This window comes from Pteropus medius, unplaced genomic scaffold (assembly GCF_902729225.1).
Source record: "Pteropus medius unplaced genomic scaffold, Ma_sr-lr_union100, whole genome shotgun sequence".
Classification (NCBI taxonomy): domain Eukaryota; kingdom Metazoa; phylum Chordata; class Mammalia; order Chiroptera; family Pteropodidae; genus Pteropus; species Pteropus medius.
Window position 1 is genome coordinate 4,942,983 of NW_024349225.1, and position 23,340 is coordinate 4,966,322.

The window sequence follows — 23,340 nt, forward strand, 5'->3', positions numbered from 1 at the left end:
GTTCTCGGCCAAACTCTCAGTAGATAAGTTTGCTGAATAGCTCTGGGTCCTAGACAGGAAAGGTATCTCTATCTCTATCTCTATCTCTATCTCTATCTCTATCTCTATCTCTATCTCTATCTCTATCTCTATCTCTATCTCTATTTCTATCTCTCTCTATCTCTATCATCTCTATGTCTATCATCATCTATATCTATATCTGTACGTATATCTGTATCTATATCTATAGATCTATCTATCTATACTTATCATTATAGAATATATTTATATATATACACACATATATATTAGTTTCTAGAAAATGCCAAAAGACGTCATAAAAATGGCAATTTTAAGAGTTGATGTTCATCGTGGAAACATGTAGGTTAGAATTCCTAGCATATATCGCTTTGCATGTAACAGGAGGGCAATAAATGTTTAATTAACTGACCAAGTGATCTCTATGCAAATTTATGTGATTCATGACCCCGCACAGAGGCAGCACAGTGTGTTAGCAGGGGTGAGGTATAAGCCTCTGATTCTTCATCTGTAAAAGCGGAGGGCTGGTCTCGGAGGTCTCTTCCCCAGTCATTCTATGACTGTTACTAGCTCCCATGAACTCTTTCACTGAAATGCAGCAACATGAAAACAGGGGCGTGAGGTTAGCACTCATACATACGCACATCAGACAAACAAGAGGGGAAGCCTTAAGTAAAAGCGACTCTGCGAATATGTCTGCCACCCCTGTGATCGAGGATGCCCAGGCTCAGAGGTCCATATCAGGAGCTTGGGACCAAAGGTGATGGTGACGAGCTCAGGCTGCATATACGGTAAAGCAAGAACAGAAACCTCAGTGGTTTAGGTTTTGTGTAGTTTTACCACATCTTTCCTAACCATGAAAAAAAAAAGTATCTCTTGATTAAAGCAAACTGAACAAGAGCCACCCAACCCAGAATTAATTAGACAAGCCAGTGTATTTTCAACCCCACCTGAATCTGGAACTAAATATTTACCTGACTCTGGGGTAGAGAATACAACCATTAGGAAGTAAAAGACCATTTTCATTTTCTCAGGGGCCCTTTGAGAAACGATTCTAACCAAACATAGGCAACTGGCCTTCAGTCAGGTACGTCTCTATAATCACACTCCTCTGATACAGAAACGCTGCCTGATTTTTCTCTGTCTCAGAGAGTTTGAACATCCCTGCCTGCCTCTGCCTCAATGAAAAACCTCCTAAGAAGAGTCACCCACCGGACTGGTTTGCTATCTTGCCACCGTGAAGTACAGTACGTAGACTGTGTTAGACAGGAGAGACTGCGTGGAAGGCTGACTTATTTATGATCAAACCCCGATGCACTAAATGAGCTTATCAGATAAACTCCAGTGGTTCTGGAAGAGTGGCAGACACATCCAGATGGGGCGAATGCCCGCACGAGGTCTCTGTTACCTGTGCGTCATCTTAGGTACGACGTACCTGAGATCATGAGGCTGCTCTCCATGGGTCTGTCTCGAAGAGAAGCTCCGAAATCTCTCCGACAGAGACAGACACAACGTTTTTACTCAGGTGAAATAAATTACCGTGTATCAACTGACTTCTGCCTAGATAAATGTGGATGTCTGGCCTCTTCTTATGTGGAGACTGTACCAACACTGGTTTAATACTAGTTTTTAATCGAGACTATAAACTGCGCCGTGAAAAACAGTCCCTGGGTAATGACTCGGTTCTAGAATGCTTTCTGATGCACAATTTGATGATGGTGAGTGAGGAGTGAGGAAGAAGAAAAGCACGCTGGCTTTCTATCTTTCTTCAAGATGTTAGAAAGGGATGATTGAATTGTTTATGATTTTGCATATAAATTACAAATACTTGATGGCTAAGATTAATTAGATCCAAAGATCTTTTATAAAAGCCTGTATGTTGGTGCCTGCTGTAACTAAAAAAGCTTAACGATTTCAGTAATTCCTATTTCTCTCTAATAAATACGACTCAACCTTGGAAAACCCAGTGCACTTCTTGGGACCTCCAGCTGGCGCTGGCAAAGCGCTCATGACTTAACCCTGAGCCAGCAGAAGGTCTTCTTTCTGCAACTTCTCAGCTTCATGAGACAAGGGATGACAACGCGATGGAATCTTAATGACAAGCAAGCAAATGAACGTAAGGTAGATAAAATGAGCTTTAGAGCTGAAAGATACATGGCTTTCGTGTTTAGTGACTTAAAAAAAAAAAAAAGCTTCTAGATAATAAAAACTTAAGCCACAAGAGTATGAGGAAGCAAGGTCTTCATGCCCTAAGAGTTTACCTGCAAAGATGAAATTCAATTACTCAGTGGGTTCCTGGCAAATCTTGGCCAGAACACAGCTATTTCTTCATGATCACCATTATTTTTCAACTGGACCTCAGGGAAGAGGGGTTGATTCTAATCCTCACATTATGACACACCCTTGCTAGGAGCTAATGACCATGACAACAACCTAGAGCTACCTTATCTTCCTCCCACGCAACTGTGGATTTATTTTAGTTGTTTTTAACTTAACATAAGAGTGCATCATGCTCTATATCATCGGTCAGGGCTTGCTCATTTCTTCTGTTTTATTTTGCTAAGGTCCATCCAGCGTTGTAATTGCTGCAGTACATTCATTTTAACTAATTTAAATATTAACTTTAAATGAACTCATTTAATATTAACTTTAATATTCCATTGTGTGAATATGGTGTCGTTTGTTTACCTAATTTCCTGTTAAAGGGCATTTGGGTGGTTTCTAATTACTAAGGTTCTTACCAAGCGCCAGATGTTGTGATAAGCACTGGGCACACGTTATTTCATTTAATCTCCAGACCATAAGACAGGGTTGCTCACCTCCATTTTTCTCTGAGAAAACTGAAGCTCAAAGACATTAGTCACTTGCCTGAGATCACAAAGTCAATAAGAATGTGCGCTGTGTGTTGCATCAAATGAAGAAGTGAGGATTATCTGGCTTTATTATTAATCAGTCTGCCATTATTTGGTATAAGACTGTCTTTCCATTCATGAGAAAAGAAATTATTTTATTTGATGCAAATGCACAATAATTAAGAGTCTCCTTGATCCTATATGTCAGCAGGTGGGAGAAGTAAACTCTTCTTGGCCCTCTAGGAAGGTTTCTTAGTTGAATTCCAGGAACCCCATGTTCTGACTCATAGTTTAGAACACACACGCACACACACACACGCACATATGCACACACTCACGAGCATGCTGCTGTGTGGGAAACAGAGGATTTTCTTCATAATTTTAATGTAAACACATGAGCCAATTTAATCAGCTTCTCCAAGAACTTCAGCCCATGCCAGTTTGCAAGCGTGCCGTTTTAGTGTGAAAAAGTTAAATAACCATTTGCTCTAAAGGGAAAAAAGAAATCCTCCTTAATCCAGTCTCTCCTTAGAACTCCTAGATAAGGGAAACACTTAAAAAAACGACACCTATCAAATGGCTTGGATGTAAAGATGATTGACTCTGTCCTCAGATGTTTGTTATCCCCAAGGGCTGATGACGCCAGTGAAGGGAACATGGGAGGCTGCGATCATAGCGTTCTACTCATCCATGGGTACAAAATCCGGTTGTACCATTATAATGACATTGCACATGATAAGTGGATTTTAAAATGTCTCCTTTTCTTTGAAATGAAAAACATGAAATCTTTGAGCTCATGCACCACCCCCTGAAGAGTCCTGACCTCCGTATCACGGTAGCCATGGCTGTAGCAATGCCACAGGCACTGGGCCAGGTTAAAGGGATTATGAACTAGGTTATTTTTGTCTCAATTTCCTGGGAGGAACCAGAGATAATACAACTTCCTCTGATTGTGATTTTGACTCATGGGGCTACAATTACGTATACGTAATGGTCCCATTGATTTAGGGAGTGGGGTGACTGTTCAAAGGTACTCATATGATCAGGACCCCCCAGGGAATTTATGCACATTTTGAGAGAATACCACAAAAGTAACTTGGAGCCTCTAGGATAACGGAGCCTCTTCGAAGAAAGGAGAGGTAGCTTCAAAGTCACATAAAGTGCATTTCAGTTTATTACCAAGGTAGATTCAGTTCTAGAACAATCTAGAAAACTACTCATTATTCTCTTTTAACTTTTTAATTGTGAAAAACATAACACATGGAAAAGAAAACATGGTATTTGCATGTTTTTAAATAATAATAATTAAAGGGACACCCATGTAATCACCACTCGGATTAATCCATTTCCCGTTTGCCCCAAGAATCCTCGCTAGAGGTGGATGCCGTGTTCATCCCGAGATAACTCACAGATTATAGTCCTAACCTTACCCCCAAAGTTTGCCACAAAATATCTCGTTTTATTACTATTTCACATCACTGTAGTATATCGTTAGTCTTTGGAAATAAATGACATTTTTCTATTTATAGCATTCTGTTTTTAGTAGTGGTATTTCTATTTACAAAATACAGTAATTCTCGATCGCCGAAAATGTCAAATCCTAGATGTTCCGCTTTGTGTTGTCCGTGCTTTCAAATTTACCATATGAAAAAAATTATTTAATAGCTGATCATCATATACATTTCTGTTACATTAGGATTAGCAACAAGTTCTCTTTAGAAATACCTCCAAGAACAGTTTTTATATTTCATTTTCATATTGAAAACGAGTCAGATTCGCTTTAGCCTCAAAGAGAGTGTTTATGTAAAATTAAGTTAAAGCTGGCAGCGAGTTGCACTTTTTTTTTTTTTCTAAATGGGAAATGGGTTAAAGAATAGAATCCAGGGTACCATCGTCTTCCGTTTAATCAGAAAGAACCACTACACTAAATTTAATGCCTTTTCATTTTCTTGCTTGTCTTTATTACCTTACCATATACATATATACAAACATATATATGTAATATCGCTAAGTTCTGCCTAGTTTTCAACTTTATATGAATAAAACTACATGGAGGCAGGTACCACTCCTTACTTTACTGCCACAATCTTATGTTCATGAGATTCCTCCATCTTTATATGTGTAGCTACAGAGCATTCATTTCCATGAATATGCAGTATTTTTACCATAAGAATGCACCATATTTTTGTTAGCCATTATATTTTTGAGGGACACTTGTGTTTTACCTTCGAGAGCTTCAAAAGCTCATAAAACCATGCTGCTATGGATATTTCTTCTGGCACACATGCCCTAGAGTTTCGCTAGTATATGTATCTGAGAGTGAAGTTTGTTGGGGAGAAGATCTATGTAGGGACAATTTTACTAGATAATACAGATTGTTTTTTGAAGCATTTGTACCAGTGTGTATTCGCACCAGCAGGAGTTAAGAGTGCCTTTGTTCCAAATTCTGGTCAACCCTTTGTATTGTCAGAGTTCTAAATTTTTGCTTATCTTGTTGCATGAACTGGCTTTTGTTCATATACAGTTGCCATTCATGTTTCCTCTTCAGTCAAATGGTTGTTCATGTCTTTAGCCTGTTTTTCTAAGCATTCTCTGTCTTACTTAGTGATTTGTAGAATCACTTCATGTATTCTGGAAATGCGACTATTTTCAATTATGTGCATTGAAAACCATTCCATTACCTTGTGGCCTTTTACTCTCCCTTTCAGTATATTCGATAAACAGAAGTTCTCAATTTTAATATGATCATAATAATTAATCATTTTCCTTATGATCTACATCTTTTGTGACTTATTCGAAAATTTTCCCTACCCCGTGTTCATAAAGATATTCCCCTTTATTTTCTTCTAACTGGTTTTCAATGTCTACTCTGGGTCTGTTTTGGGACTGTCTATTATTTTCTGTTAGACCAAACCACACCAGTTGCAATTACTGAAGCTTTATAACAAGTCTTGATTATCTGGTAGGCAATATAAAACTCACTCTGAAAATATTTTTAGCTTTAAAAACAAGATAACAAAATGGAAACCAGAACTTACTTGGCTCTGGGTTGATGAACTAATCCTGGAATCTCTTTATTTGTTTTAAGTCTTGCATTGGAACTGGCACTTTTTTCCTGAAACACATAAATGTACACATTAAAAGAAAGGATGAGAATCAGCAATTTGATGACAGCATAAATTTTCATCGCACAAATACTAGATTTGTTTGGAACCCTCCACAGTTGGTTCCTTCACAAGGACAAAAGCCCTTGCAAAGATGTTGCATGGTCCAGGTAGAACTGTCAAATATTTTAACTGGGAGCATGGTCATGAAAAGAGCAATAGCTTTATAACAACTATGACTCTGTTTAGAAAAGTAAGTACAACTAATATTTGATTTTTAGGGTGAGTTATTGAAAATGGTAAGAGAATCAAAGAACAGAAGATTCTAGTGTCAAAAAAGAGCAGCGGAAGGACAATCACAGCCTCTGCTGACTTGCCCAGGTTAACCGACTTCAATGCGTTTTATTTGTAAAAGACAACGGTGGTTATTGAGACATAAAGTTTGCGCAAGGCCCTAACAGTAACAGGGATAAGAACATGACAAAAAATAACCGTTTTCCACCCACAACAAATATTGGGATTGAATTGAGTTGAATTAATAAAATTCAATACCAGCCTGTATTCAAGAGGCACTTTTTGGCTATTAGCCTGGTCTGATTTCTTATGCCCAGTAAACCAACCACATGGGAAAGAAACACCCCCAAGTCTTAAAATACTGATATATCAGTAAGCACACCATCTCAATCATATTACTGCTCTGTATTTTTACAAACATTGTATTTTTAAAAATATTAGAGATACTTTATAATTTGCTCACAAAACATACCCTTAAAATGAAATGAAAGGCTAAACTAATTTAAATTTAGAATATATACTAATATTTAAGTAACTGTATACACTCAAGGAAGCTGAGGTGTGGCAATAATTAAAGACCCAGGTTAGAGAGAGGCATAAAAATTCGTTCTCAACCACTTGCAGAGTGATGTGGGATGGCACAAAAGAGATGGTCCCAAAATGAACTCAAAATTCGAAGTCCATATTTCTCTTAGGACAGCAAAAGCCATTGATGTCAATGAACCTCCAAGGATTTACATGCCTCCATTGTTATTATTTATCATTTAACACGAGCTTATCTGTATAACATTGGTATTCCAAACCAGAATGTAATTTTGTTTGTGATCTTCTAGGAGGAAAAAAATGAATCATTATGATTCTTTTGAAGTTTACCTTACTTTCACTGAACTTAAGAATGTTTTCATGAATATTTAAAAAATATGACCGATGTATTGTTTCTTCTGCTGATGGGGTCAGAGAACAACAGATGAACTACCTTGTTTTTTACAAAGCAGAGGGGAGAACAACTAGAAAGTCTAACGCGATAACTCCAGGAGGGTGGGCCTACGTCCCCTCTTCCCCATCTGGGCCACAGTGCCTGGCACCTCATGGGAGGCGCTTACCAAATATTAGTAGAATTAATAAACTTCCTTTTAACAGTTAGAGATACAAATAGCTCAAATGTAGTCTCTCTGCTGGACCAAAGACGTAGGTTCCCTCCACCTTAGTCATTTTTCTCCCTTAAACTTTCTGTACGCATAGATTAAGCATTAAAAATGGACCTATTTGATATGACAGAACCTTATACTTTTTCTCTAGTCACATAACTTCTCGAACTCTTTGAAACTAAATGACACATTGCAATTTCAAACATTGCTGGGTCAGGTAAGTGGCTTCTAATTTTAAGGATACAGATGACATACAACGGTATGGGTTATATTCAATTTATTAAACTGTACCCTTCATAATTACATTGCCTCGCCAAATCTTCCTTCAAAACACATCGTGTGGTTGCTAAGCAAAGAAGGAATTTCCCCCAAATAACAGAAACTCAATGGATGAGCAGAGCCCTCCTACTCAGGTGACCCCTCAGGACAGCACACACAGGTATGCACTTCTGGGAAGTGTGAGGGCCAAAGGTGGGAGGGAGGCAAAGGGAGGAAATGCGGCTTCAGACTTCAGAGAAAAATAAAGTACATTAAATTACATAGAGCTTTCTATCCCTTATATATTTATAATGTATTTGTTTTTACAAATCACCACTCACCAAAGTCCATAATAACGACTCACTGAGCACTTACTATGTCAGGCACTATTTTAAGTGATTGACAGACATGAACTCCTTTTAATGTTCATAAATATTTACACATATCAACTCATTTTTATGCCCACAATACCTCTCTGAGATAGGTACCATTATTAGCGCCATTTTTATAGATGAGGAAGCTGGGGCACAGAGAGGCGAAGCACTTACCTGAGATCATACACTTAAGTGACAGTGTTAGGATCTGAACCCATGCAGAATGGCCCCAGAGTCCATGCTATTAGCCACTGGCCAGCAGTTCTCAAACTTTTTAGTATCAAGATCTCTTTGCTATAGTCTCCAAATTTTAATACATTTCATTCTACAATATGAAAAAACCATATTTATTAAAATCACCATCAATCTCATCAGAAAAATTGGGACAGAAGCTGTCAAACTCATGGTGGTATAAAGTTTTCCAAAATTCTACTTTTGGTTTAAAGTCTGAATTTCATGACTGGCAACAAATACTGCCAATTGTTTCCTTTGAAGTGACAAGTTCTCTGCATTCACCTTTGAGAAAAGTTTTGCCGAATACCCAAGTCTGAAGAAATACTTTGTCTATTTCCCATTTCATCATGTAGACTATAAAAAAAACATATGCATCCAACATGCAGGATTTAATAAAATTAAGTAATTTTTACCGTTTCATAAAGGACATTCTTAAGTGGAAATGGAACGCATCCTTCCACGATGAGTGCATGGAGGCGGAAATACAGTGACTGCTGATGGGGTCTGGTGGCGCTGCCTGGATCTGTGCTAAAGGGTCAGCGGCTTTTCTTCCCTCGCTTTTGCACCATCAGCGCAAATGTCAACACAGCAAAAAAGGCAAAGCGTTTCTTAGTTATTATTAGGAAAATCAGCTGGAGGAGTCCCTGAGAAGGTCTCGGGAACTTTTAGAGTCTGAAGGCCACAGCGTCTACTTCTTTTGCAGAGAAAAGTAGTACTGATTATTTAGTTATGCTACATGCCTTATTTAAAATATTTAACCACCTTATGAGGTAGAATTTATATTCTATAAAATTCCCCCATTATTAATGCATGATTAAGTGATTTTAATGAATTTACAGAGCTGTGCAATTATCGCCACGATCCAGTTTTAGAAAAGTTCTATCATCCCAAAACATTTCCTCACATCCATTTGCAGTTATTTCATGTTCTCATGTGTAGGCCTAGGAAACCACGAGTCTGCTTTCTATCTATGAATTTGCCTTTTCTAGATTCATATAAATGAAATATATATTCCTATATATATATATATGTGTGCGTGTGTGTGTGTGTGTGTGTGTCTATATATATATATATATATATATATATATATATATATATATATATATATAAACATTTTTATATATATATATTTATAACCTTTTGTGTCTGGCATTTTTCACTCAGTAAAATGTTTTTGAGGTTCATCCATATTGTAGCGAATTTCAGCATTTCACTTATTTTAATGGCTAAATAACATTCCCATGTAGGACATACCGCCTTTGTTTATTCGTTCATCACTTTGGGGCCATTGGATTGTTCCCAGACAGCAGTTGTTATGAATAACCTGCTATGACCATTCGCATACGAGTCTTTGTGGGGACATATATTTTCATTTCTCTTGGGCAGAAGAACCCTAGGAGTGGAATTGCTAGATTATGTGACATGGTAAATTTACACTGAACTATTTAAGATGTCACCAAACTTTTCGAAAATGGAAAAGCGCCGGATTCCCCCATCGGCTTTCCACAGAGCAGTTTCCAAACCCAGCCCCGGGGTCCAGGGGTCCACTGGAGGAGCAAACGTGTCAACTTTGTGACACTTAGGGGCTCCATCAGCTGAAAAACACCTCCATGTTTCAAAAACGTTTGCAAACTAATGTCAGGTAGTGACAGGTTTATTTAAACAGCAAATCGAACAACTTTCTCCTGGCGCGTGGAATAATTTTATTTCTTTGTGAACAGAACACACCTGTCAGTGTCTAGAGTAGACTTGTCTTTCCCTTCTTAGTTTCTCTGATGCTGGCGACAGTCAGACCAACCGAATTCATGCTACTGCTCCCGGACCCCTGGGTGGCATCTCTCTAAGGGAAAGTCACGCTACCAACAGGAACTGACAGTTTCTTCAAAAAATTCCCTCGAACTTCACCTCCCTGTTGGCCAGAGATAAAACTTCTTTTTCCCATCACGTCCTTGCCGGTGGTGTCCCACAGAGTCTCAGGGGACTTAGGCAGCGGCGGCCTTGTGAGGTTTCCTGAGTTGGTTCTGGGTTGGAAGTGTGGGAGAAACCTCACTTTCTTTTTTGGGGGGCCCAGCAGTATAAAGAAATCTCAGGGTCTGATGGACGCAGGAAGCTGGAGGCCGAGAGGAAAGCAGTGGAGGTCGGAGTAACAGCTCCAGAGGCTGCTGATGAGGAACTGACTGGGAGGAAAGACACAAAGACACCAAACAGAAACTCTCACGGGGTTCCTCTCCATGCACAGACCGTGTTCGTGTGTACATGTGAACCACTGCATCTCACAAAGTACATGAACACTGGAAAAGGTTATTTATTAACTAGAATTAGGAGATTGGTGCGGTGGGGCACACATATTTAAAGAATAAGAACACATTCAGCTATAAAATAAATGAGTAATCATTCCGGCTTTTGGGATATAACCCACAGAATGTATTCTTTCTAATAACACAATCTCATTTGATGTTGTACGTGCGATTTCTCAAGTAGTATTAACATGAGATAGCACACTGCCTACTTCAAATATAAAGAAGTTTTATCTTCTTGTCTTCTGAATGATGGTGATTAGCTGAGAATTTCTGGATGGAAACAAATGGTAAGGCCGAAGCTTCTAGATGCAGCTGTTGACCTGGGCCCACCAGTATCATTATAGTTACGTAAAGTCAACACCTCCCTTAAAATCACCTGCTCAAAGAGATTATTAGAATTATTAGTATTTTGTTGAAATTATTTAGTAGTGATGAAGCTGGCATGAAAAGTCTCGGCTTTATGGAAATCTTTTTTCTATAAATTAAAATACAACCATGTACATCATTTTATATCAAGCAAATGTTAAGTGGGGCAAGTCAGTTTTAAAGCATCTAATATTTTTCACATAGTGGTTTCTCAAGTCTCATTGAAAACATTTAAAATATTCTTTAAAAAGTAAACAGCATTGTAAGGAATTGCTCAGAACAGATTTAATTGTATACCAACAAATCCAGAACAAAGTCATTAAGTCACTATGTCAGTAATTTAAAAGAAGCAAACTATAACATTAGAAATTCCACTGAGAATCACAAATTAAGAATATCTTCAACAAGGTGCCATATCTTCAGGTTTTTCAAAGAAATATATACACATCCAGAGAACTAACTAATTTCAAAGAACCATCTTCGATTTTTGCCCAAGATGTTTGTTTCAGTTAGGAAAGGGTAGTTTATGTTACAATAAAAAACAACCCCTTATATCAGTAGTTTAAATTTATGTCTTGCACGTGCTACATGTCCAGCACAGGCTAGCAGAAGGGCTCTGCTCATTCTAACTTGGTGGAAAACCATAGCAGAGAAACCTAACAGCCCATGCTTCCCTAAAGCAGTGTTTCACGGTACTTATGTGCCAGACTGTGCTTAGAAATCAGAGATACAATCGTCATCCACTAAAAAAGTGGACAGACGTTGGAAAAGGATAGAAGTATGTGTGATGACACCTAACGCAGAGGAGGTCAGGGAAGCCTCCTGGAGAAGGAACCAGGCAGGGCTGGGTCTAGAGGAAAGGAATCATACCTTGGCAGGGGGAGAAGGGAACGTAGCACGTACTGAGAACCACACAGAGCCTGGCACAGCCAGAGAAAGCCCCGGGGTGCCAGGAGGGCACATGAGAGATAAGGTGGTGAGGTGGGCAGGGGCCGGGCTAAGAAGGGTTCATGCTAGGCCATCTGGATTTCCCTTTGAAACGAGGAGGAACAATGAAGGAGTTTGTGTAGCTTCTGGCAAAATATCAGAATTGTGTTTCAGAGGCGGAAGCAGAGAGGCCACGAGGAAGCTGTGCCAGTAAATGAGAAGAGAGTCTATGAAAGGCTGAACTAAGACAAGAGGGGTCAGCACAGCAGAAAACAGACCGCCTCTCCACTTCCCGCCTGTGTGACCCTGAGCAGATTACATGACCTCTGCGCTTCAGTTCCTTCAGTTGTGAAATGGGGGTAAAAGCAAGTACTTGCTTTGCTGGGTTGCTTGTGGTACAAGAAGCGTGCAGTAAATGATAGCTCCTATTAATATGATAGTTACTCTGGGAACAGGGATGAGATTTGAGAGCTGTCGAGAAGATTACTGTGTGCTCACTCCAGGCTGGGCAACTTGCTAAGCTTTGAGAGAAACAACGAGAAAAAGACAAACGAGATCCCTGCCCTTATTGAGCAATTGCAAATGTCATAGAAAAAATTAAAAAAAACAATCCCGAATGCTAAATTAGAATATAAGAATTGATCGAATTTGAGGTCAGCTCAATCTATAGGGGAGACGGAAGAGGAAAAGGTATAGTTGAGAACGACAGCCACATTTTTGGCTTTTTTTTTTTTTTTTTATTTCCTTGCTACGTATGCATAATGGATGGGTTGACATTCTAAGTAAGGGTATCTTTCTGGGAAAACAAAGGAAAGGTGACATGGCTACTGAAGCAAAAACAGAGCTGGGCAGAGGTGCGTTTCTCTTGAAGGGAATGAAATGTAAGCTTCCAGGCAGAGAAGCAGTGCATATGGAGAGAACATCTGTCTGAAGACCTGGAGTTTGTTGGCTGACCTCACAATTGTGAATCTCATTTCAGGCCTGACTGGATCCAGGTGCTCAAGCACTGTCTCCTCTTTTTGCTGGTTCTCATCTTAGCCCGTCATCTCGGTTTCATTTATTCAAAACCCTGTGGCAACCCCAGATTCAATCCTTCCGACTCAATCACAGTCCCAACAGGCAAGAGGGTCTTGCTTGTTAGCCCCAATTACAAGAATCCCCTGCCTTTGTCAGAGGCTGACCCCTGGGTAAGGGGGGGCAGGTGGGGTCTCTTAGCAGGAATGAGAGGGTTTGCTGTGAGAAGAGAAGCAATAGTGACCATATCTTTTATTCTTCTGCCAATGAACTCTCGGTATGAAAAAGTTTTTTTTTTTTTCCTATTATTAAACATATTTAAAAATACATAAATTCTCTGTTGCATGTATTATGATTTTTTAAAAGTGTATTTAAAACAATCTTTTTATGTTTTCACATACAGGAGTTTTAAGTTTCTGACTGGTGGAAAAGAGCTGATTTATTTCCTCATTTATTATTTCTTCCATCACCTCTATGATTAGTTCTGGCTAATTCTAAATTTAGCTCCCTGCCATACTCTCTTTTCTATTCCTTTTGCAGCTTCTCCCATCAGAAGTCAGACTAAATGAGGGGAAGTCAAAGTTTTTAAAGTGCCCCTCGGCTCTCTAGCTAACACAAGCATCAATTCTGTCCTGGTATGATTATTTTACAATGTGGAGTCAGTCATTAGATCCCTATACACCGTCTTGACAGTTGATAATCAAATCCGGCATGGTTCCATCATCGATGTACTTTTAGCTCAGTGTTGTAGCAAGCATTTGGGTTGAAAAGCTCTTTAAAAGTGATATATGGTACTTGGACAATAAAGAGAAGCACTATTCTTTTTTCTTTCTTTCTCTTTTTGGAGAAATATGCTGCTGGAAATATCTTCATTCTAATCTGTGCAAACAGAATTGATCTTGAAATGCTTAAAGGGGTGTGTTTAACCACGAATGTCTTTATTTGCTTGTCTTTCCAGTCCTTTACAAACTTTCTAGAGAAGCTCCCAAACTTTTCCACATTTCTATCTCCACATGTCCGCTCAAATTTGGTGTTCATCCCGTAAGACATGTGAATCGAGCACTTACTGTTGACGTGGGACCAGGATAGGACGGGGACCCCTCGGACAGCCCGACACCAAGCTGGGGAGAAAAGGTAAGAAGGAATGACCTGTGGCCCCTGCCACTGTTATTCTTGATCTTTCTGAGGTTTTCACTAGGAACCTTTCAAATTAGGGGTTGATTTAATGATACTATAAGCCTCAGTTTACTAAATCCACCATTACAGAAAACCGTGTCGGAACTTCATCTCATTTTCTCCATTTTTCTCACTCTCTCTAGATCCTACTAGGCAAATAGGTCTCAAGAACCAGTTGGCTTGTTTCCCCATTTTTTGCCTCTCCACTTAAGTGAAAGTCTTAAAAAAAGTGGAGCCGGCACTGAGAGAAAAATATGTTAAAGTACATGTTTAAGAGTTTTAAGGCCTGAACACAGGGTGATCCCTGTTCTTCCAAAGACCAGATCCTCAGAAATGTGTCTTGGTTTAAAATTATAATCCTTTAGGGATATGGTTGAAACCATTGGTGCCTACTTATTATATATAGTTTATTAATTTAGTTACACATATATTTAAAACCACCGATTTTGTAAAAATTCATATCGATTTAGAAATATTACTCTTTTCACAACCACATTTCATAACACGATTTAAACTTTTCAGGTGCATCCGATATCAGTGTTTTCAGTCACTCACTTTTTGAGTTTTCTACTGTTTCAGAGGCATATATATCATCTTCACTTCCAATGTGCTTGAAACAAAATACAGTCTGAGTTTTTGTGTATTTGCCCTTTTAGAAATCTGATTCCAAGCCACGAATACCCATTTAGAAGTGGCAGTCTCTACATTGTTCACCATTTACTGCAATATTGTTTGAAGTAACTGTTCAAAGGCTGTATAAGATGACACATAACTAATAACTAAATTAGATTACTTTTTCTCCTTTAGAAATAAAACTGATTCTGTTAGAAGACCTCTATAAGCATCTAAAGTGGTCAGTGACTAAAGTCAGTGTTTTAGGCTAATGTGTTCCCCCCAAACTTTATGTTCAAAATAACAGGAGCGCCCTTTACCACGGGACTCGAATACAAGGTGCCATCCACTTTTCTGAAGGAAAAAAAAAAAAAAAAAAAAAAAAAAAAGAAACAACTCTGCTTATATTCCGGCATATGACACAACATAGTGGAAACTCTTACCATGTGCAGAAGACTTAAAGTCTATCTTTTACCAAAACTCATGGTTTCCTGATAAAACTCAATACACCGGTTACCGATTTTATCTTATTTTGCAAACGAGATACTGAAATAAAATCTCACAAACGTGAGAGCGATATCGGTTGTTCAACAGTCAGTTTGGTGGAAAACATGCCGGGGGAAACAAAACAAAACAAAACAAAACAAAACACGCATGTGTGCTGGTACAGCTGCTTACACGCATGTTCTCTCTCTCCCCTCGCTCTACCCTCTCATGGTCATTGTTATAGAAGAGAAAGCGGCAGAGCACAGGTGTAATCATGCGGAATTACATGAGGCCATAGGTTTGTATTTAACTGATGCTCCTGTGATAATCTGACAACGCAGAAACGGAGCTTTAGATTCTTTGTCACGTATGGTCTCTTACAATTGCAAAAATAATGACGACGATAAAAATAATAGCTATCATCGACGACAGCCCTCCGAGGCGGCAGACACCACATCAGTAACTGTGTTAGTGCAGACAAAATGCCAAGCACAGGCCCTGCCATGGGGAAAGAGCCCAACAGATGTCAGCAACTATTATTACTGTTGTTGTTGCTATTATTAAGTTTTTATCATTTGATCCTCGCGATGACTTTATGAGGCGAGCATTCACAGAGAAGAACATTAAACAAAACATTAAGGACGCAGAGGCTCCGCGATATTTTGTAAGTTACCCAAGGTCAGAGAGTTATCAGCCAAGAGGAAATAGGAATTCTGCATTTGCATCTCTTTCGATAACTATTTCGTATTCTTAAAAATGGCAAATCTATATAAATTAAAGGGAGTGGAAGTAAGAGTAGTCTACACAACTTTAAACTACCCCTTATGTTTCAATACCTAAAGCTGAGATGGAGGCCTGGAAGGGACACATAATTTTAAAGACACAGGAAGAAATCTGGAAACCTCCCCATGGCCATGGCTGAAAATCAGCATCTGTGTTTCCCAGACCAAAGCAAGTCAAGGCCACACAAGTAATGTGAGGAGACGAAGAGCCTTGAATAAACAACAGAGAACAGAGGGACCAGGTACACTTGGTTAGAACAGTCATCAGCGAGTGCCTCTCCCAATGCATTCAAATTTAATTTTTTTGAGTTATCACCGACTTAGAACATTACAGTAGCTTCAAGTGTACAATGTAATAATTATAAGTATTACAAAATCATCACCAAAATAAGTCTAGTTAACATCTGTCACCATATATAGTTACAAATTTTTTTTCTTGTGATGAGAACTTTTAAGATTTACTTTCAAATATGCAACTTTCGAATATGCAATACAGTATTATTAACTGGAGTCATCATGTTGTATATTACATCCCCTTGACTTATTTATTTTATACCTGGAAGTTACCTTTTGACCCCTTAACCCATTTCTCCTCATCCCTGGCAACCACTCAAATTTAAATTTTTTAAACAGGTTATTTCTGCTGGTCAAATAATACATATATCCAGGAACACACTGGAACTGCCTCTTACTATGGAGAGCTAATTGTTAAATATTCAGGAATTTTTAAAGCCAATTGCTGGTAGCTTGAAATCAGTCTTCTTGGGAGTATTTATATTACAGAAATTGGCAAACAGTATAAATCAGCCTCCCCTTGCCCGACCTCTATCAGAGAGTTGGTTTACCAGCACCATGTATGTGTGTGTGTGTGTGTGTGTGTGTGTATGTACGTATATACACACACATATATACATATATGTATATACACATATATGTACGTATATGTGTATATATATGTATATCTATACATGATATACACATGATATGTATAGATATAAATGATACGTATATATATGTGTGTGTATATATATCATCTATATAAATGATTTTGTTTTAGATTCATTTGCCATCTCTGAGTCCTTGTTCTATGCTTAGGACGGGTTTCATGATCAGGGTAGAGTGGCCTTACATAATTAAGTAGAAGTTTTTCCCTCAAATACCCTTTATATGTGGATGAGAGGAAATTACAATCCAGTGGAATGTTTTGGGAACAGTGGCTGGGAATGTCATCATGCTGCTTTATAAAAATTGGGTTAAAGGGACCTAAATTCTTGGCTTTCTTAGACTCACTTTCCAGGACAAAATCACTATGCCATGGTCCTCTCCACGGCACAGTGACCTCTTCTTGCACTGATGACAGCGAGATCCTTTTCCATCTCTAGCTCATGTTTGTCACCCCAGTCTCCAAAAAAGTACTATCTGGCTATGACCACATTCTATGACCATTACGTCTTGTAGAAAGCTCTGTTTTCTTCCCTTCCAAATCAGGCAGTTGTCTGTTAGGATTTTTCTTTGAAAGAACACTTTAATCTGGAAATGAATTAGCGTTTCCCTGTTTAACCTTCTAAAGAAAAGTTCAGCTTCCAACAAAATAACGAAGCAAATAACAGAATTTAGTTAATCTGTGTACAATAGGACTTTCAATCCTACTGTAGAAAATTGCCACACTTCCTTGAAATAACCGCTGAATCTGAACAAGAGCTGCAGAAACAAGTCAAGGGAGCACGGTACACGTCACCTGCCTTGTGAAGAAAGGTAACTTAAAACACCATGATGACATCCTCAGTCTCTTGGGAAGAATCACTTTCTTCCTCACTGTTCCTGGCACAGACTTGTCATGGGGCCTCAGCTTATCTGTTTACATATCTGTCTCTTCTTACTACAGGTTGTTTTAAATGCTTCAGCCTAATAGAATGTAACCCCCTTAAAGACAGCGAGAGTGTCTCATCGATCTTTGTATGCAGTTGGTGATCACGACAGGCACTCAGTAAAGACTCGAGGAAAAGATGAATGAACATTTGTCATCCTTTACTCGGGTGCCACCCTGTTCAACAACATTAATCTCACTCGGAATACGAGGCTGGGCACTAAAGGGCGGGTGGATTTTATGAATGAACTTCGAGGCTGGGCACAAGGATGGGATAATTAAAGGGACGAAGGAATGGTGCTTTTATTGTAGCCTTCACACCCATTGGGTTGTGGCCCGAGAGCAAAAAAAAGAGCAAGGAATAGTGTTTATCTAAGCACGTGGGCACCGCCGCTTTTAAGAAGCTCAGTTATAAGAACTTTAGGAGGTTTTTTTTTTTTTAAAATAGGTTCTAACTTATTTCAAACAAGGAATATGAGCTTAACCTACATCATTTCACTCGAAATGCCTTTGTTGAATTTTCAGCGTAAACCTTTTGGGTAATAACAGTAATACATGTTGATTATTACTGTCTTAAATTATAATACTGATTGTGTCATGTAAGGCCTTCTACATAACAGACAGCAACCTAGAGTACTCAAATTTATGGAGACAGAACGTAGAATGATCCTTATCAGGGGCTGGGGTGAGTGAGGAGTTAGTGTTTAATGGGTACAGAGTTTCAGTTTAGCAAAACGAAGAAAGTTGTGGAGATGAATGGTGGTGACGGCTGCATGACAAGGTGACTGTATTTAAGACCACAGAACCGTTCACACTTAAAAATGTTAAAATGGTAAATTTTATGTTATGCGTATTTTACCTAATTAAAAAAATGCACAGCAAAGGTTGGAGGGAGTTCTCGCCTCCGTCCTCCAATCTGCTTTTAGAAGATTTTCTTGTTCGCTTCATCGAATCTATTTTTTGTTCTCTCCTTATTTTTATATGCCCCCAGATCAACATTAAACAGAAAACAGATTTATGTACAAAGAGCTGTTAAAATATTTACTTATAAATGTATATAGTCTGTAATCTCAAAGGACAATCAGTGTGTCACACAATCCATCGGATAACAGCAATCTGCAGGTTTGGATGCATTGGGACAAACTACACATCCCATACAGGTTTAGATATGCAAGGATTTTAGCAATATGTAATTTCACACACACGGAACCTTACAAATGTCCTTGGACTTTGAGAACTCAGAGCAAACTAACTTTGTGAAAGGCAAATATGGGTGTTGGTTTGTTTGTGACTCCAGCGCCAATCCACTTTACAAGGGAAAATGTAATTTCCCAGGGAGAGGCCGTAAAGCCCGACTAAAAACCCAAAGCAACCAAGGGAACTAGAATTTATGCGATGATCTTGTGGGGGAAGTACCAGAGTTCGAAAGAGAGGCACGTGATGAGGTCTGGAAAACTGGGTCTCTGACAATAGACAGATCTGTAAAAACCAGACTCTGCCACTTCCTGTCTGTAAATTTTGCATATAACTTAAAATCTCGAAGCCTCGATTACTTTCTCTGCAAAACAAGGATAACCAAGTGTCTCTCATAAAGCGCTGCTATCCCATTAAATAAATTACATAAGATTAAATAAGATTAAATAAAATAATGCATACATCTGAAAGATGGTAGACAGTCAGTAATTCTTTGATATTATTAATATCTTTGTGATGTATGGCCATTATTTATTACTAATAATAAATTTATTACTAAGTGATATATATGTATGCTTCTTAGAAGTAACCAGGCCAACCTCAGAGACCTGTCCTGAAATACTTTTTGTCCTGATGTCATGGATGTCATGGGGTATTTGGGAGCAAAGAAGGTACCTTTAAAGATGGTGGAATCCAGGTCCTGCGTTCTACACTGCTGGTAACTAGGTCTAGAGAGACTAAAGGACTTGATGAAGGTCCCATTGTTAGTGCCAGAGTTAAAAACCTAATTCTTTAATTCAGGGCTCCTTTCTGTCTACCGTGGAACTTCTGGAAGTGGAAGAGTTATAAAAGCAGCTGAATGTTCAAACTTCACCTTCTAGCTCTGGACTGCGTGCCAGAAGGAGGTGAAACATAGGGAGGTGACTCGCTCTGCCCTGTGATGGCTGAATGAGTAATGACACCAGCTAACAGTTACTGAGTGTGCTAAGTACACCTGAGGAGAAATCCAGGGGTATGCTTGAACACGCTAGGAATGAAGCAAGGAACAAATTCTAAAACATAAACAAACATATTTGGAAGCCTTACAGCATGATCAGATAAGATGCCTCATCGGACACACCCCTACCATCCGCCTTCAGGAGACGATGGCCTGGGGCTCCCTGGCGTCAGTCCTAGTTAAGCATGGGACGCCAGGCAGCCAATTGGAAGCTCTGCGCACATAGGCCAGGTGTGTGGACTGTGGGCTTTGGGGAGAAGATGGAGCTTTTTAGTTATGTAACATCCAGGAGCAGTGTGCTTGGGTCTGTTTACTTGGGCTGGGAGGGATCCCAGAGGAAGTGCTTCTCATCTTGTCTGGGACAGTCTAAACCCCCTTGCCAGCATGCTGGGAGCCAGATGGGGGAAAGACACCAAGCACCTTGGCATTCAGAATGCAGACTTGCACTTGGAAGCCCTGATTTCATGTGCCATCCTTGCCCTTAAGAGCACCTGGCTGCAAGGAATGAACAAGAGGACCCAGGAATCTGCTTTTTACACCGACTTTCATGAAAACCTCTTGTTTTTGGCCCCACTTTCACCGTCATTTTGAGAGGTATCTAGTGCTAGCAATTCCTGAGCCTTTTGTTCATTCTATGGTGTAACTGGCTGTCTTGGGTTTGCTAGGCCAGTTGCCACTCTCTGTGCTTTCCACCTTGCCAAATATTGAGATGCTGCCTTCCGTTCTCTTAGTCATAGAGGATTATTATTATTCTGTAGAGTCCTTTACCTGCTGTTTTCTTGGCATTTTAGAAGGAAATAAAAGGTAACGTCCATGTTTCACCTAGTCTCACCTAGGTACTAGGTACTTGGTGTAATTCTACAACTGAATACAGTAGTTGTTATTATTATCTCTATTTAGCATCAAGGAAACTGAGTTTCAGGAACTTGCTCAAGCCCTCTCAGGGGTTTGAACTCAGGTCTTTCTTACGTCAGATCCCACGCCGCAGATCATGACCACATCCAGGTGTTCATGGTGAAATGAAGATGGCAATGACTGTCGAGCGTCACTGAGCAGTCATTAAGTGGTTTGTGCATATTAACCGTAGCAGCTCTGTGAGACAAGGACCGTTACTATTAGCCCATTTTACAGAGGAGGACATTAAGTCACAGAGTCGGTAAGGAGCCTGCCCTTACCGATCATGGAGCCCAGAGAATCTGGCTCCAGAAGCCGTGTTCTTAACACTTACCAGCGACAGTTCAACACACCACGTCACCTTGCGGATTTCTACCATCTACTTTAGGACCCTCCCCTACTCTGCTCTTTGACCTTTCCTAGATGACTTACTCTAGAAGAAAGCAAAAATCTCCTTAAACCAGCCAACCAAAGCAGAGACAATGAATAGAAGACAGCCAGAGCTAAAGTAAAATCACTGTGAAAATATGTGCACAAGAAATGATTCTACTAGATTACACTATCCTCTGTTTATAGTTACCTTTAGTCAAGGAAGAGTGTGAAGAACGCACCAATATAACTAGACATGTAAAAATCGTATATATTTTTCGAGAGGAAATGCTAACTAGATTTGCTTCCTAGTCTGACAGCCTAAAATTATGTATGCTAGGGGGTGCTATTGAACAATTTTAGGGGTTTCGTCCATTTGGCGTTCTTAAATTTGCATGCAGTACTGCTTTGGGGTAGGATGAACTTTAAATTTGAATTAAAATCTGTTTAACCTCAGCCTGGTAACTGTTAGCCAACATAATATTTTACATGGTATGTACAGTTAGTTCTTATTCACGTAGAAGCATTAAGTGCCCATTATTTTCTTTTCCACTTGCATGTCCAAGAACTCAATTAAAAGATAATGAAATAGAGGTGTTAAAACTCAAAGAAAGTGTCACTGTCTCTAGAGCATTATTGACGGCGTAAAGACTCGTGTCTCGGGGCAGTTAATAGAATCCGTAAGCTAAAGGAAGCACAAAACCAAATTAGTGGAAACCAAACATTAGGAATCAAGAAATCTTAGTTCTAACTCAGTTGCTCCACAATTAAGCTAAATTACCTAAGTACATGTTAATAAATCATGATGAGGTAAATACACAGGATAAGGAAGGTTAGAAAGTACAGCAGTGCTTATGCTGAATTAGGCCACACAAGCTGTCTAACACAGAAAACGTGAGTAATTGAAGACACAAAAGGCCAGACAACATACAGACCCACCTCCAAAGGCCATACAATTAGGAATTAATATATATCCTTCTATAAATGTATATAAACATATATCCTTTTCTGAACTTTCAAAAGCGGCCTAAAAAATGATTTGTTCTAGAATTGTGCCTACTGCACAATATACTTTTAATAGCAGATGTTCAAAGTTTTTCGAATGAATAAAGAGTATCTATTAACTCCAGCACTTAACAAGTTCGCAGTGCTTTAATATGTGTTTCTTCAAAGGAAATAAAGAATTGTCTCTATGCTGAAAGGCGCTGTGTGATGAATGACAACTTCCCAAGATGTCACCTTGATTATACGCTCACTGCTTCATACATCGCTTCTCCCACATGGAGTGACTGACTCGAAGCAGAGGCAAGGCCTTATGCACACTGCTCTGGCGTTTTTATGCAGGTGCTAGGGCAGTCTAGGCCAAAGGAACTCAGTGAACATTTGTTGATTGATAAATCATTCAGACAGAAATGTGAGCTAATAAATGAGCCTGTGGAGTTTATCCAAGTGTACGGGAGGCTTCTTGCAGTTGAGGGAGACTTGCTACTCGGTGGTTTAAAGGTGGGGACGAACAGACAAATACCATCTTGCTACAAGAACCATTTACCTACCTTCTTGAAAACTACTAAGTCAAATGTAATTTTTTCCTTCCAGTTCTCAAGTCCAAGATAATTATTGCTTATGATGAGAAGATCTCACAGCTTTTGGAGTACTGAGGAGAAGTGGTTTTTCCTGCTACACGTGAAACCATGTGACTTGCTCCACGTATTAATTTTTTAAAACCACTTAGAGTTTGTGCTTGGAAATAGTTTTCGGCAGCATACACAACACATAGGCCCTTTTTCAGTTGGCAACTTGGAAACTACTATTCTGGGATACAGACTAAAAAAAGAAAACCCCAAAAACCTTTTGGTGAGTGTATATGATTCTTAGATGATTGAAAAAAAAAAAGTAACTAGGAGAAAAAACTCAAAATGTCATATTTAAAGAAATCCTAAAAATATATCTATTCATTCAATAGGGAACATCAGACATCAATCAGACTTTTGGAACCAAAAGTTACTTTTCAAGGACTGATTTCAAGGATTTAGGAGAGTAAACACTTTAAATACAATATTGGGGCTAAGGCAAG

At 39.1% G+C, this 23,340-nt stretch overlaps 1 protein-coding gene across 2 annotated transcripts in view; it reads right to left on the bottom strand.

The window, feature by feature from the left end:
- The window catches only part of CUNH1orf21 (chromosome unknown C1orf21 homolog), a 119,644-nt gene that overhangs the window by 21,538 nt on the left and 74,766 nt on the right, over positions 1-23,340 (bottom strand). Inside the window, exons 3-4 of one of the 2 annotated variants that reach the window (XM_039881251.1) lie at positions 13,957-14,010; positions 5,909-5,985 (exon numbers count right to left, since the gene is read on the bottom strand). In XM_039881251.1, coding sequence (XP_039737185.1) covers positions 5,909-5,985; positions 13,957-14,010 — 131 coding nt within the window. The remainder of the gene's footprint in view (positions 1-5,908; positions 5,986-13,956; positions 14,011-23,340) is intronic. The other variant, XM_039881252.1, reaches the window with a different exon arrangement.